Source organism: Aotus nancymaae, unplaced genomic scaffold (genome assembly GCF_030222135.1).
Source record: "Aotus nancymaae isolate 86718 unplaced genomic scaffold, 86718_ANA_hifiasm-v0.15.2.pri h1tg000029l, whole genome shotgun sequence".
Classification (NCBI taxonomy): domain Eukaryota; kingdom Metazoa; phylum Chordata; class Mammalia; order Primates; family Aotidae; genus Aotus; species Aotus nancymaae.
This window is the reverse complement of record NW_026988442.1, coordinates 24563107-24576570: the sequence shown is the minus strand read 5'-3', so window position 1 is coordinate 24576570 and position 13464 is coordinate 24563107. Positions and strand designations below refer to the sequence as shown.

The window sequence follows — 13464 nt, the reverse complement described above, 5'->3', positions numbered from 1 at the left end:
TGGCCAGCTAATTTTTGTATTTTTAGTAGAGACAGGGTTTCACCATGTTGGCCAAGAGTCTCGATCTCTTGACCTCATAATCCGTTCACTTCGGCCTTCCAAAGTGCTGGGATTACAGGCGTGAGCCACTGCACCCAGCTAGTTTCTGATTTTTCTTACGGCTCTTAAATCTAAATTCATTCATGATGTCAGGCGCAGGTATCTATTTCATTATGCCTGCAAACTGGGTCAGGCCGAAGTATTTGCACATTGACAGCCATATTATATCATTATAAATTATTTTTATTTTTCTCCATGACATCATAGACAATATTGATTCTTTTTAAATTATGGGCATAAAAAGGTTTTATTATCTGTGAGTTTCATTCCAGAAAAGTAACGAGAGTTTTTAAATATATGCATTGGTTATAAATATGGGGCACTAGATCTGAAATGGCTGCAAACCGTTGGCCTAGCCCAATTATAATAGCAGATAGTTATCAAGTTCATACCATACTGTCTTCAATACATGTGAACATTGTTCAAAGTAACACACATTGTATCGTTTAATCATCACAACATATAAGGCAGGTACTGTATCCCCATTTTATAGGTCACAAAACTTAAAGAACAGAGGTTAAGTTACTTGCCCAAGATCACAAAGCCAGTAAATTGGGAGCCAGGATTAAAACCTTGGCAATCTGACCAGAATCCAAGCTCCTAAACACTAAGCATATTGCCTTCCGACCTATCCTTCAAGGGCCAGGCCTAGAAGTTACCTCCTCCAGGAAAGCACTTTTAGCATCTCCGGTCCAAAGAGGCCCTCTCCTACCCTGAACTACAACAGTACCCACCACTGATCTTAATTCTTTGTCAGACTCGGGTAGACGTGATGGTACCCCTGCTCTGAATAAAAAGACTCAAGTTCTAATACTGACTGTGCTATTTACCAGATGAGTGACCCTAAAGGAGTAAATTTCTCTAAGCCTCCATTTTCCCAACTGTAAAACTGAAATAATACTCACCCTTCACAGGATCTATGTAATGATTAGATGGTACATGTGTAAGGTATGTGGCACACAGCAGGTGCTCACTAAATGTCGATTCCCTTTCTCTAATCCCATATTGCCCTGTATTTTCTTGCATTCTTATTTGGTTAGATGGTTTAACATTCTTTCCCATGTCTTTTCTACTCGAATAGATTCAAACCTTCCTAGAGGAACGGAATGTCTTAAACTTCTTTTACTTTTTGAGACAGGGTCTCACTCTGTTGCCCAGGCTGGGATGTGGCGGCACTATCATGCCTCACTGCAGCCTCAACCTCCCAGGATCAATGATTCTCCCACCTCAGCCTCTCAGGTAGCTGGAGCTACAGGAATGCGCCACCACATCCAGCTAATCTTTTGCCTTCTTTTTGTAGAGACAGGGTTTCACCATGCTGGCTGGTCTCAAACTCCTGGGCTCAAGCAATATACCTGCCTCAGGCTCCCAAAGTGCTAGGATTACAGGCATGAGCCACTACACCCAGCCTGCCTTATACTTCTTTTTTTTTTTTTTTTTTTTTTTTGAGACGGAGTTTCGCTCTTGATACCCAGGCTGGAGTGCAATGGCGCGATCTCGGCTCACCGCAACCTCCGCCTCCTGGGTTCAGGCAATTCTCCTGCCTCAGCCTCCTGAGTAGCTGGGATTACAGGCACGCGCCACCGTGCCCAGCTAATTTTTTGTATTAGTAGAGACGGGGTTTCACCATGTTGACCAGGATGGTCTCGATCTCTTGACCTCGTGATCCACCCGCCTCGGCCTCCCAAAGTGCTGGGATTACAGGCTTGAGCCACCGCGCCCGGCCGCCTTATACTTCTTTACTATCTCTGCGTAGGTAATCTCATGGCATCTTTTGGTCAGTGTGTAAATGAAATGGAGAGAGGCGGCATCACAGGGTGATTCATACCTGCAGGAGCTGAGTGGCTGTGGCTCTCTGCTCAGGGCTCTTTACAAGACACTGTTTCACAAAATCTGTAAAGTTATCTGACCACAGCTCTGGTTTTCGGAATGTGGGAGGAGGATTTGTAGGAATCATGAAGATTGCCTGGTTAGAACAAACAAACAAAAAGATTTGGTAAAAGAAAAGTAATGCTCCAACAAAAAATACATCTGGAATTACATTTGGAACTTAGTAAATGATCTTTCACTTATTCACTGAGAAGCTCACCTAAATTCCAACAAAAGTCTAAGCATTTGAAAGTACAAAGCCTGACAGTTAAAGACCCTGATATAGCTCCCTCTTTCCTTTTCCCTCTCTCATATATGTGTCTTGTTCCCTAAACCTCACAACATCAATCAAGCTTTATTATTATTATTATTATCATTATTATTATTTCAGTAACCACAGTATACTGCCTTTCAAAGTAGAAAGGCAAGACCTAAGAGTATGTATATCCTAAAGATAACCTTGGCCCCATAGTTGTCAAGTTTCCCTGCCTTTAAAAGTTATTACCACCCCTAGATAACAGCAGTAATTACAAGGAGGTCATCAACCAGAGGTCCCAAAAATTGCAATAGAGTCATTAACCTCCAGACTAAGCTAAATCAACACAAGTGTAAGGGAAAAAAAATGAAAAATTGGCCCACTATGTTGCAGTTACATTCTACTATTTCAAAAAATAAGACTTAGTTATTAAATTTCCAATTTTAAAAAAGTCATGTGTTTTGAAAAGTAAAACTCTTTACAAATAAGCAGCTTAAATTATGTTATTTAAATCTAAAATTGTAACTAGTAAATCTCCTCACTCCTGCACCCAAAAAAGAGGGAGCACTTACCTTGGGAACATGAATTTAACAACAACAACAAAAAAGACAATTAAGTCTTTTGATAGAACTAATTAATCAGAGAAGAGGAAGAGCTGGGGAAAGGAAGGATAGAGAGGACCACAGAAGCCCTGAGGAAGACAGGGTTGGGGGTCTTACAACAGTGCTTTGATGAGGGGTACTGGGACAGGTAAAGCCTGGGAACAGTTAAGGGTGTGAGCACTGGAAGAGTTTTACTGGAGATGCATTCTATGGGCTCTTAACATTCTAGAAGGAGATGGAGGTTGGAGAGTACACAGCCTCCAGATGAAAAGAATCTGAGGATCTACGAACCAGAACTTACAAATTCAAACACATATAGCAGCCAGGCAGAAGACAGACAAAAACTCAATGAGGCTGGGTTTCAGTGACATGAGTTTAAAAATACAGTTTGCTTTCCTCTTAACACCATTATAAGAAAAATATTAGAGAAATACTGTAATAAGTGGCAGCTGATACTTGCTGATATAGCAGGGAATCATGGAGACTGATAAAGTAGAAAGCTTATACTCTGTATAAAGGAGACAACCGCTACTCAGCTCTAGTGAATGTTGACATGTTAAAATGTGGTTGCCTAAATTATTCAAAGTGAGAGAGAGAATGTGTGTGTGTAGCACAAATCAAACTAAGCATTTCTATGGCCTATGTCCTGCCAGAGGGCTATCAATATACAACCAGCACAAATCAAACTAAGCATTTCTATGGCCTATGTCCTGCCAGAGGGCTATCAATATACAACCTCTGGAATGGAGAGGGGTGGAACACACTTAAATTAATTAATGACTACAACTAGAGTCAGTAGAAGTGTATTATCTATAGTGACGCTTATGAATTACACATAATTCAGTTATTGTTTGCAACCTAACCAAGTAAGCCATTGAACTAACTTATTTATTTATTTATTATTATTATTATTATTTTTGAGACAGAGTCTCACTGCGTCACCCAGGCTGGAGTGCGGTGTCATGATCTCGGCTCACTGCAACCTCTGCCTCTAGGGTTCAAGCAATTCCCCTGCCTCAGCTTCCCGAGTAGCTGCGATTACAGGCGTGTACCATCACAACCAGCTAATTTTTGTATTTTTAGTAGAGACAGAGTTTTGCCATGTTGGCCAGGCTGGTCTCAAACTCCTAGACTTAGGTGATCCATCCGCCTCAGCCTCCCAAAGTTCTGGGATTACAGGTATGAGCTACAATGCCCAGCCTGAACTAACTTTTTAATAATGATCAGTAACTAACCATCCTCCTGGTTTTCCGTCCACTTCCTTACCCTCATTGGATGGATATCGGCATAAGGGGGCTTTCCTTCAGCCATTTCTATAGCAGTTATTCCCAGGGACCAGATGTCTGCTACACAGTTGTATCCAATTTCCTGAATCACTTCTGGAGCCATCCAAAATGGTGTTCCTATCACTGTATTCCGCTTGGCCATGGTATCCTAAAATAGAAAGAAGAGAGACCAATACTAAGCTTAAAACTACTGAGATGTCCACAGAGGAGAGGTCTACAGAAAAAGAAAATAAAAAAAAGACTACTGAGAAAAAGAGACTTTTCCAACAATTAAAAAATGCCTAGCACTTGAAATACCTTTAAAAACCATACTCTGGGCTGGACACGGTGGCTCACGCCTATAATCCCAGCACTTTGGGAGGTCGAGGCAGGCGGATCATCACCTGAGGTCAAGTGTTAAAGACCAGCCTGACCAACATGGAGAAATCCCATCTCTATTAAAAATACAAAATTAGCTGGGCGTGGTGGTGCATGCCTGTAACCCCAGCTACTCGGGAGGCTAAGGCAAGAGAATTGCTTGAACCCGGGAGGCGGAGGTTGTGGTGAGCTGAGATGGCACCACTGCACTCCAGCCTGGGCAACAAAAGCAAAACTCCATCTCAAAAAAAAAAAAAAAAAAAAAAAACCCATACTCTGAGCATGATCAAGTAGGTGCAGAAGGAATCCAAATGACAAAGAAACACACACAGATTCTCAATTATTAAAACACGAACCAAAGATTGAAAAAAAAAATTAAAAATAATTAATGCTGACAATAGTATAGAAAATCAGGCACTGAAATACAATGTTACTGCAGTATAAATTGGTACAACATTTTACTACACAAGTTGGCAATATTTATTCAACTTTTAAGTACTCATATCCTTTGATCCAAATCTATTTGTTGAAATCTATCTTATGTTCAAATGTCCCAAACTACATGCACAAGGATTGTAGAAATGTCTTTAATGGGGGAAAAGAGGGGGAAAAGGACACAACTCAAATGACCATCAAAAGACAGTAAGTCAAATATAATAAATAACCATACACTGAAACATCACATTAAGAAGAAAAAAAATGAAGATATATACCTTCTCCTAGCATGGAAAAAATGTACAACATACATTACAAAGCAAAAAAAAAAGTTTGTAAAATTATATATAATATAGCCCTGTTTTTGTAAAAGGAAAATCATATAACAATAATAAAACAATAACCAATAGTAAGAAATGTTGTTATATCGTAGCACAAAATATCTGGAGTAACGTATACCAAACTATCAATAATAGTTACATCTGATAAGCAGAATCATTAAAGATTTTTACTGTCTTTCCTGTATACATCTGTAACATTCTGAAGGTCTATATGAGCATATATGTGCAATAAAAAAACTTAAAAATTGATATATAAAAAATAATACAAAAAATATCTTAGTTTGTGGCCTAAAGAAGAATATGTAGATGTAGTACACATTACAGCAAATAACCACCTGCATACTTTCCCAGGATGGCATGGCCCTACTGAAAGAGAACCTTCCTACAGTTCCTACGCTTCTAACAAAAGGATTTTTTTTTAAGGTTTTTTTGAGACAGAGTTTCACTCTTTTGCCCAGGCTGGAGTGAAGTGGTGCAATCTTGGCTCACTGCAACCTCTGCCAGGAGGGGTTCAAGTGATTATCCTGACTCAGCCTTCGAAGTAGCTGGGATTACAGATGCCCACCACCACACCTGACTAATTTTTGTATTTTTAGTAAAGACAGGGTCTCGTCATGTCAGCCAAGCTGGTCTCGAACTCCTGACCTCAGGTAACCCACCTACCTCAGCCTCCCAAAGTGCTGGGATTACAGCCGTGAGCCACCACGCCCGATAAAAGAAGGATTTTTAAACAGAACTAAATACAAAAAAGTACTTCCAATCATCATCACTGATATTCCTTCTGAAATGCCTGTGACTTAGGTTATGCCAGTTGGAAGTAAATGGCAGGTAATTTAAATCAATCTCATCGTCAGTCCTATGTAAAAAATTAACACAGGAACTAACTCACTGCTTAGTCATTTCCTTAGCTCTGAAACTTCAACTTTGCAGAGGTGTTTTCAAATGGTGGTAGTCAAAGTTGTTTTCACTGGATTATTTTAATTAGAAATGGTTACTTGGATAGTTAGAAAGTTTTAGAAAATTAGTAAGAGTAATGAGTGTACCCTAACCCCAATTAGATTTGTATTATAAAGTTATATTAGCACAATAGCATAGCAATAAAAAATATAAAGTACAGACATTGACTATGGCATGTGTATATATATCATATTATATTTATGTATATATAACAACTTGTTATATATGCCACATACATATGATACGATTTATAATTAAAATGTCATTTAAAATCAGCAAGCAAAGAATAGATTATGAAAAAAAAAAAGCACTGGGAATCTAGTTAGTCATTTGTAAAACTCTACACTTAAATGCCTACCTTATACTTTCACCAAAATAAGTTCAAATAAGTTGAAATTTTAAACACAAAAAACTAAGCCCAAAGAATACTTTAAAAAAAATACATTAGATGGCCAGGCATGGCGGCTCATGCCTGTAATCCCACCACTTTGAGAGGCCGAGGCGGGCAGATTGCCTGAGCTCAAGAGTTCAAAACCAGCCTGGGCAACATGGCGAAATCCCGTCTCTACTAAAAATAGAAAAAAAATTAGCTGTACGTGTGATGGTGGGCACCTGTAATCCCAGCTACTCAAGAGGCTGAGGCACAAGAATTGCTTGAACCTGGGAGACAGAGGTTACAGTGAGCCGAGATCACACTACTGCCCTCTAGCCTGGGCGACAGAGTGAGACTCTGTCTAAAATAAATAAATAAATAAATAAGTAAGTAAGTATATTAGCCAAGCATGGTGGCACGTGCCTGTAGTCCTAGCTACTTGGGAGGCAAGGTGGGAGGATCACTTAAGCCCAGGAGTTCAAGGTTACAGTGAGCTACAATCATGCCACTGTACTCCAGCCTGGGCAACAGAGCAGGTGTGGTGGCTCATACCTCTAATCCCAATACTTTGGGAGGCTGAGGCAGGAGTTCTAGACCAGCCTGGGTAAAATAGGGAGAGGCCATCTCTACAAAATATTTTAAAACTTTAACTGGATGAGGTGGCACACACCTGTAGTCTTAGCTACTTGGGAGCCTGACACTGGAGGATCGCTTGAACTTGGGAGTTCGAGGCCCCAGTGAGCCACAATCATGCCACTGCACTCCAGTCAGGGTGACAGGGCAAGACCGTCTCAAAAAAATAATAAAAAATAAAAAAACATAGAATAACTGTTCTATAATGTTAAGCAGAAAAGGGTTTTTTAAGCATGACATCAAAGACAGAAACCATAAGATAAAAGGTAGATGGATTTTTCTATATAAAATTTAGAAACTTTTGTAGTATTTTTTTAAAAAACCATAGTCAACATTAAAAGACAACTAGTAAACTAGAAGATATTTCAACATATACAACAAAGGAGTAACAACTTTAACATAAATTTTTTTACTTTTGGTGTTTTTTTTTTTAACTGATGTCTTTAAAAGATGCAACACTCAGCCAGGCACAATGGCTGAAACCTGTAATCCCAGGCACAATGGCTCAAACCTGTAATCCTGGCATGCCAAGCAGGGCAGACTGCTTGAGCCCAGGAGTTTGCGACCAGACTGGGCAACATGGTGAAACCCTGTCTCTAGGAAAACTACTAAAAATTAGCTGGGTGTGGTGGGGTGTATGCCTGTAGTCCCAGCTACCCAGTAGGCCAAGGTGGGAGGATCGCTTGAGCCTGGTGGTTGAGGCTGCAGTGAGCCATGATCGTGCCATTGCACTGCAGCCTGGGTGACACAGTAAGACCCTGTCTCCCCCCTCAAAAAAGTCCAACATTCGATTAGGAAAACTGACACACACAAAAATGAACATTTACAAAAGAATTGTTATAAATGGCCAATAATCAAATGCAAAAATAAGTGAACTGCTTTGAGAAATGGCAAGGAAGATACAAGTTACTGCCCATTCAGCATCAGCAAGTATGAGGGGAAAAGAGCACATTTAGATACTGAAGTTGGAAACTGAAATTGTTCACTTCTATAAGAAATTCAGCAATATGCATCAAAACCGCTTTGGCAACATACATTCGCATATTTTCTGACCCAGATTCCAATGTAAAGAAATTATCCTAAGGATTTACTCAAGGAAATGCTGCAAAATTTAGCTGCAGGAATGTTAATCACAGAGTTTATGTTTATAGTGGTGGGAAAACTCTAAGCAACCTTAATGGGCATCCAACATCCAACTATAGGGAAAGAGTTAAATAAATCACACAATGAAATACCCATATTGCCACCAGAAATAGTATTACAGAGTCTTGGGTAAAGATGACAGCTTGAGCAAATACATTTTACTTTCACTCTCCCTCAAAACTCACTCAAAAAGATACTAAAAGGATTATTTTTAAGAATAAATCTACAAGAATAAGAAACAAAGGGGAAAACAACCACAGCCACAAAATTTTAAAAGCTGGAAAATAGATGGCCCAGTAGTAACTAACTGAACAGACTACAAAATGGAATCCTGAGTCAGTCACCAGGAAAACTAAGAAACAACCTGATTCTAACACCAACCCCTCCAAAAGGCTTAGAAATTGGTGGCATCCGGTAGAGAAAAGAGGGGTGAAAATAGACATCAAAATAGGAAGCCTGGGTTTAAAGAGTTAAGAAGCAGCTAAACACCCTAAACCTTCCTCTCACATAAAGCAACTAGCGGGCTTCCCTTGCCCAATCCTGGCATTAGACTGGAAGTGTACTCTCTGGGGAGTGAAACCAAGGATCTCTAGACTATAAAGAGTGTGGGTGGTGTTGTGAATCAGGAACATTAAGTGAGCATTAACATGCTAACAATCCCCATGCCATCACCACTTCCCAGAAGGCTGCCAACAAGGCCTACAGCCTCCAGACAAGAGACCAGAAAGGGGCCTAAACTTAGTATTTTAGGTTTCACAACCAAACAGCTGAGTCAGATCATCTTATACTACAGTTTCAGTTTATTTTAGTGAAGGAAAAAAAATCTCATCTTTTTAACAAAACAACATACATGTTTATAGTTAATTTAAAAGGAAGTGTCAGGACACAAGATAATATACAAAAATCAATTATATATTACACTAGCAATGAACAATCTGAAAACAAAGCAAATCCATTTAAAATACCATCAAAAAGTACAAACTACTTAAGAATGAATTTAACCAAATATATGCAAAACTTGTACACTGCAAATTATAAAACACTGCTAAAAGAATTAAAGAAAATCTAAATAAAATGGAAAGACAGCTTATATTCATAGATTGGAAGACAAAATTGCCAAAATGGCAATATTTCCAAGCTGATTTAAGATTCAAAACAATGTCTACCAAAATCCCAATAGCCTTTTCTACAGAAATTGACAAGCTGATCCTAAAATTTATATGGAAATACAAGGGACCCAGAATAGCCAAAATAATCTTGAAATAGAAGAACAAAGTTGGAGAACTCACATTTAACCAATTTGAAAACTTACTTCAAACTTACAGTAATCAAGACAGCACAGTACTGGTGCAAGGACAAACATAGGTCAATGGAATAGAATCGACACAGAAATAAACTCATACATTTCAACAAAGAAAAAACAGTCTTTTCAACAAATGTTGGAACAACTACATATCAACATGCAAAAAAAATGAAACTGGATGCCTACCTTACATCATGAAAACTAACTCAGCACAAATTACAGATCTAAATATAAGAGCAAGAACTATTAAACACGTCAAAGAAACCACAGGAGTACATCTTCATGACCCTGCATCTTCATGACCCTGCATTAGCTAATGATTTCTTAGATGTGACACCAAAAGCACAAGCAACAAAAGAAAAAAGAAACTGGACATGATCAGAATTAAAAATTTTTATATTTCTTTTTTTTTTTTTTTTTTTTTTTTTTTTTTTTTTTTTTTTTTTTTTTGAGACGGAGTTTCGCTCTTGATACTCAGGCTGGAGCGCAATGGCGCGATCTCGGCTCACCGCAATCTCCGCCTCCTGGGTTCAGGCAATTCTCCTGCCTCAGCCTCCTGAGTAGCTGGGATTACAGGCACGCGCCACCGTGCCCAGCTAATTTTTTGTATTAGTAGAGACGGGGTTTCACCATGTTGACCAAGATGGTCTCGATCTCTTGACCTCGTGATCCACCCGCCTCGGCCTCCCAAAGTGCTGGGATTACAGGCTTGAGCCACCGCGCCCGGCCAAATTTTTATATTTCTAAGGACATCTTCTAGACAACCCACAGAATGAGAGAAAATATTTGCAAATCATGTACGTGATAAGGGACTTATATCTAAAATATATAAAGAACTCTTACAACCCAACACTAAAAAGGTAAATACCCAATTAAAAATGGGCAAAAGATTTAAATAGACATTTTCCCAAAGATACACAAATGTCCAATAAGCAGAAGAAAAGACAGTCAACATCATTAGTCATTAGTAAACTGCAAATCAAAACCACAAAGAGATACTACCTCATACTCACTAGGATGGTTATAATCAAAAACACAAAAAAGAACAGGTGTTGGCAAGGATATAGAAAAGTTGGAATTCTCATACATAGCAGTGGGAACATAAAATGGTGAGCCACTCTAGAAAACAGTTTGGCAATTCCTTAAAAAATTAAACACAGAGTTACCATGTGACCCAGCAACTCTGTATATCATATGAAAACAAAGATTCACATAAAAACCTGTACACAAATTTCATAGTAGCATTATTCCTAACAGCCAAAAACCAGAAACAATCTAAATATTCAACTACTGAGTAAGTAAACAAAATGTGTTATAGCCATTAAGGAATATTATTCAGCCATAAAAAAGAATGAAGAATTGATGAATGTTACAACATGAATGAACTGGAAAACATTGTTAAACGAAAGAAGCCAAAAATAAAAGGGCACATCATGTATGATTCTATTTATATGAAATACTCAGAATAGGCAAATCTATAGAGACGGAAAGTAGATTAGTGGTTGTCGAGGGTTGGGGTGAGAATGGGGAGTAATTGCTAAAGGGTGCAGTTTATTTTGGGGATGATGAAAATGTTCTGGAATTAGACATTGGTAATAGATGCACAATTTTGTTAATATACTAACATTGAATTAAAAGGGGAGAAAAATTCTGCCAAGGCAGGAATTATAGCAATAAGAACACTGCAAGTCATTATTGGGTAAGTCATTATTGGGTAATCAATTACTAAAATTACTACTATGGAATGGATACTCTTATTTTAATACTATTTATATATATATACATAATTTTTTTTTTTGAGACAGAGTCTCACTCTGTCGCCCAGGCTGGAGTGCAGAGTGCAACGGCACAATCTCAGCTCACTGCAACCTCCGTCTCCCAGGTTCAAGCGATTCTCCTGCCCCAGCCTCCCAAGTAGCTGGGATTACAGGAACGTGCCACCATATCCAGCTAATTTTTGTATTTTTAGTAGAGGCTGGGTTTCACCATGTTGGCCACGCTAATCTCAAACTCCTGACCTCAAGTGATCTTCCCACCTCAGACTCCCAAAGTGCTGGGATTACAGGGGTAAGCCACCGCACCCAATCAATATTACATTTTTTTATACAGCACGAGACGATGTATTTTTTCAATTTGGTTTCCTTACTAAGATTGTGGTTTAGATAATATTGTCTGGTACTATTTACTTGTGTGTTAACAACAAAAACTTTTGGAGAGTCCACAAATCATAGTATCGAATAACCTTCTGATTTATTTTAAACATCAAAGCAATTTCTGTGCTGTTACAATACCGGAGACTCCCTAACATGTCTCAGGCAGACTTATAATTAAAAAAATTAAAAATGTACAAAACATCATTTCTAAACACATACTATATTCATTCTACCACCCCAGAAAATCCCTTGATATGTAATATTATTGCAAATTTTAGTGTATTTTAGTGTATACCTGCCTAGAACTGTTTCTATTTTTCTATATATACTTTCATATATACTTATGTATTTTATAGAACCGAATAATTCTAGACTTCTTATTTTGAAAACAAGTTTTTATTTTTCTTCTTTCACTTCCATGCACTAGTTAGGCAGGAGAAGAATCGAAAGACTGTATCCTGGACTCAAACGAAGAGATTGTTTTCAGTACAGTAACTGCCAAGTACTACCTGGAGGTTGAATGAGATGATGTTATGTCTTAGTCAAGGAAAGCATCTGGACTTAATTTTTCTTCCTTTTATAAATATATTGATGTAATCCACTTGAGTAATCTATCCTTTCTTGTTTTACTTTTCATCTTTATAAAATTAAACAAAGTTAAGCTATGTGACCTGAACTCCAGGAAAAGATCCAAAATAACCCACTGACCAGTTCTTTTGTAACCTATTGGTAGATTCTGTAACTTGTTACTAATACAATTAAATCAAGTATTATATTTTTAAAATAGATAGATAAATTTTCCTCAGGACAGAACCAAAAATTATCAATATGAGTAATATTTTTACTTACTGTAAGTTGACCTGCTACCCCAAAATCTGCAAGTTTTGCATGTCCTTCTGTATTTAGCAAAATATTTCCTGCCTTGATATCTCGGTGTATTTTTCTCATAAAATGAAGGTATTCAAGTCCCTTAAGAGTTGATTGTAATATTGTAGCTATTTCATCTTCTGTTAACTGAAAAAAGAGTAAGAAGTTCAAGTTCTATCAGTTTACATCAGCGCATTAGAAAAAGGAGAAAAAATTAGATCCAAACACCTTTCTTGAATATAAACAGATCTTATTCAACCTGTGAACAGCATGACTGCTTATACCATAAATACACTGACCACTCCCAAAGCTGTATTTCCATACCAGATCTCCCCTCACTCAAATTTATGTATCTGCCTACACAACATCTCCAACTGGAATACCTAGCCTGCATCATAAGCATAACATGTCAAAATCAAACTCTTTATGTCTAACACCTTACTCTTCTCCCTCTGATCCATCCAACCTACTCTACTTCTCCCACGGTCCTCCCTCTCTCAGTAAAGAGAAACTTTACTCTTTCAGTTGCTCTGGCCAAAAACCTTGAAGTCATCCTTGACTCTTCTCTATTTTCAAAACACTGTATATCCAAATACCCGCTCTGTAATCACTGTGGTCCAAGTCACCATTGTGTCCTGCCTGTGCTATTCTCATGATCTCTTGTCTGGTTTATTTGTTTCTGCCCTTGATGCTCTACAATGTGCTTTCCACACAGAAGCTATAATAAAAACATAAGCCAGAGTCAAAACCTATCAATGTCTTCCTAACTCTCTTAAAACAAAAGTCAGTC

General features: G+C 38.2%; 1 protein-coding gene across 1 annotated transcript in view; it reads right to left on the bottom strand.

The window, feature by feature from the left end:
• STK4 (serine/threonine kinase 4) overlaps positions 1-13464 on the bottom strand; it is a 105642-nt gene that overhangs the window by 73181 nt on the left and 18997 nt on the right. The window contains exons 5-7 of the mRNA XM_012467262.3: positions 12657-12821; positions 4093-4260; positions 1928-2065 (exon numbers count right to left, since the gene is read on the bottom strand). Coding sequence (XP_012322685.1) covers positions 1928-2065; positions 4093-4260; positions 12657-12821 — 471 coding nt within the window. The remainder of the gene's footprint in view (positions 1-1927; positions 2066-4092; positions 4261-12656; positions 12822-13464) is intronic.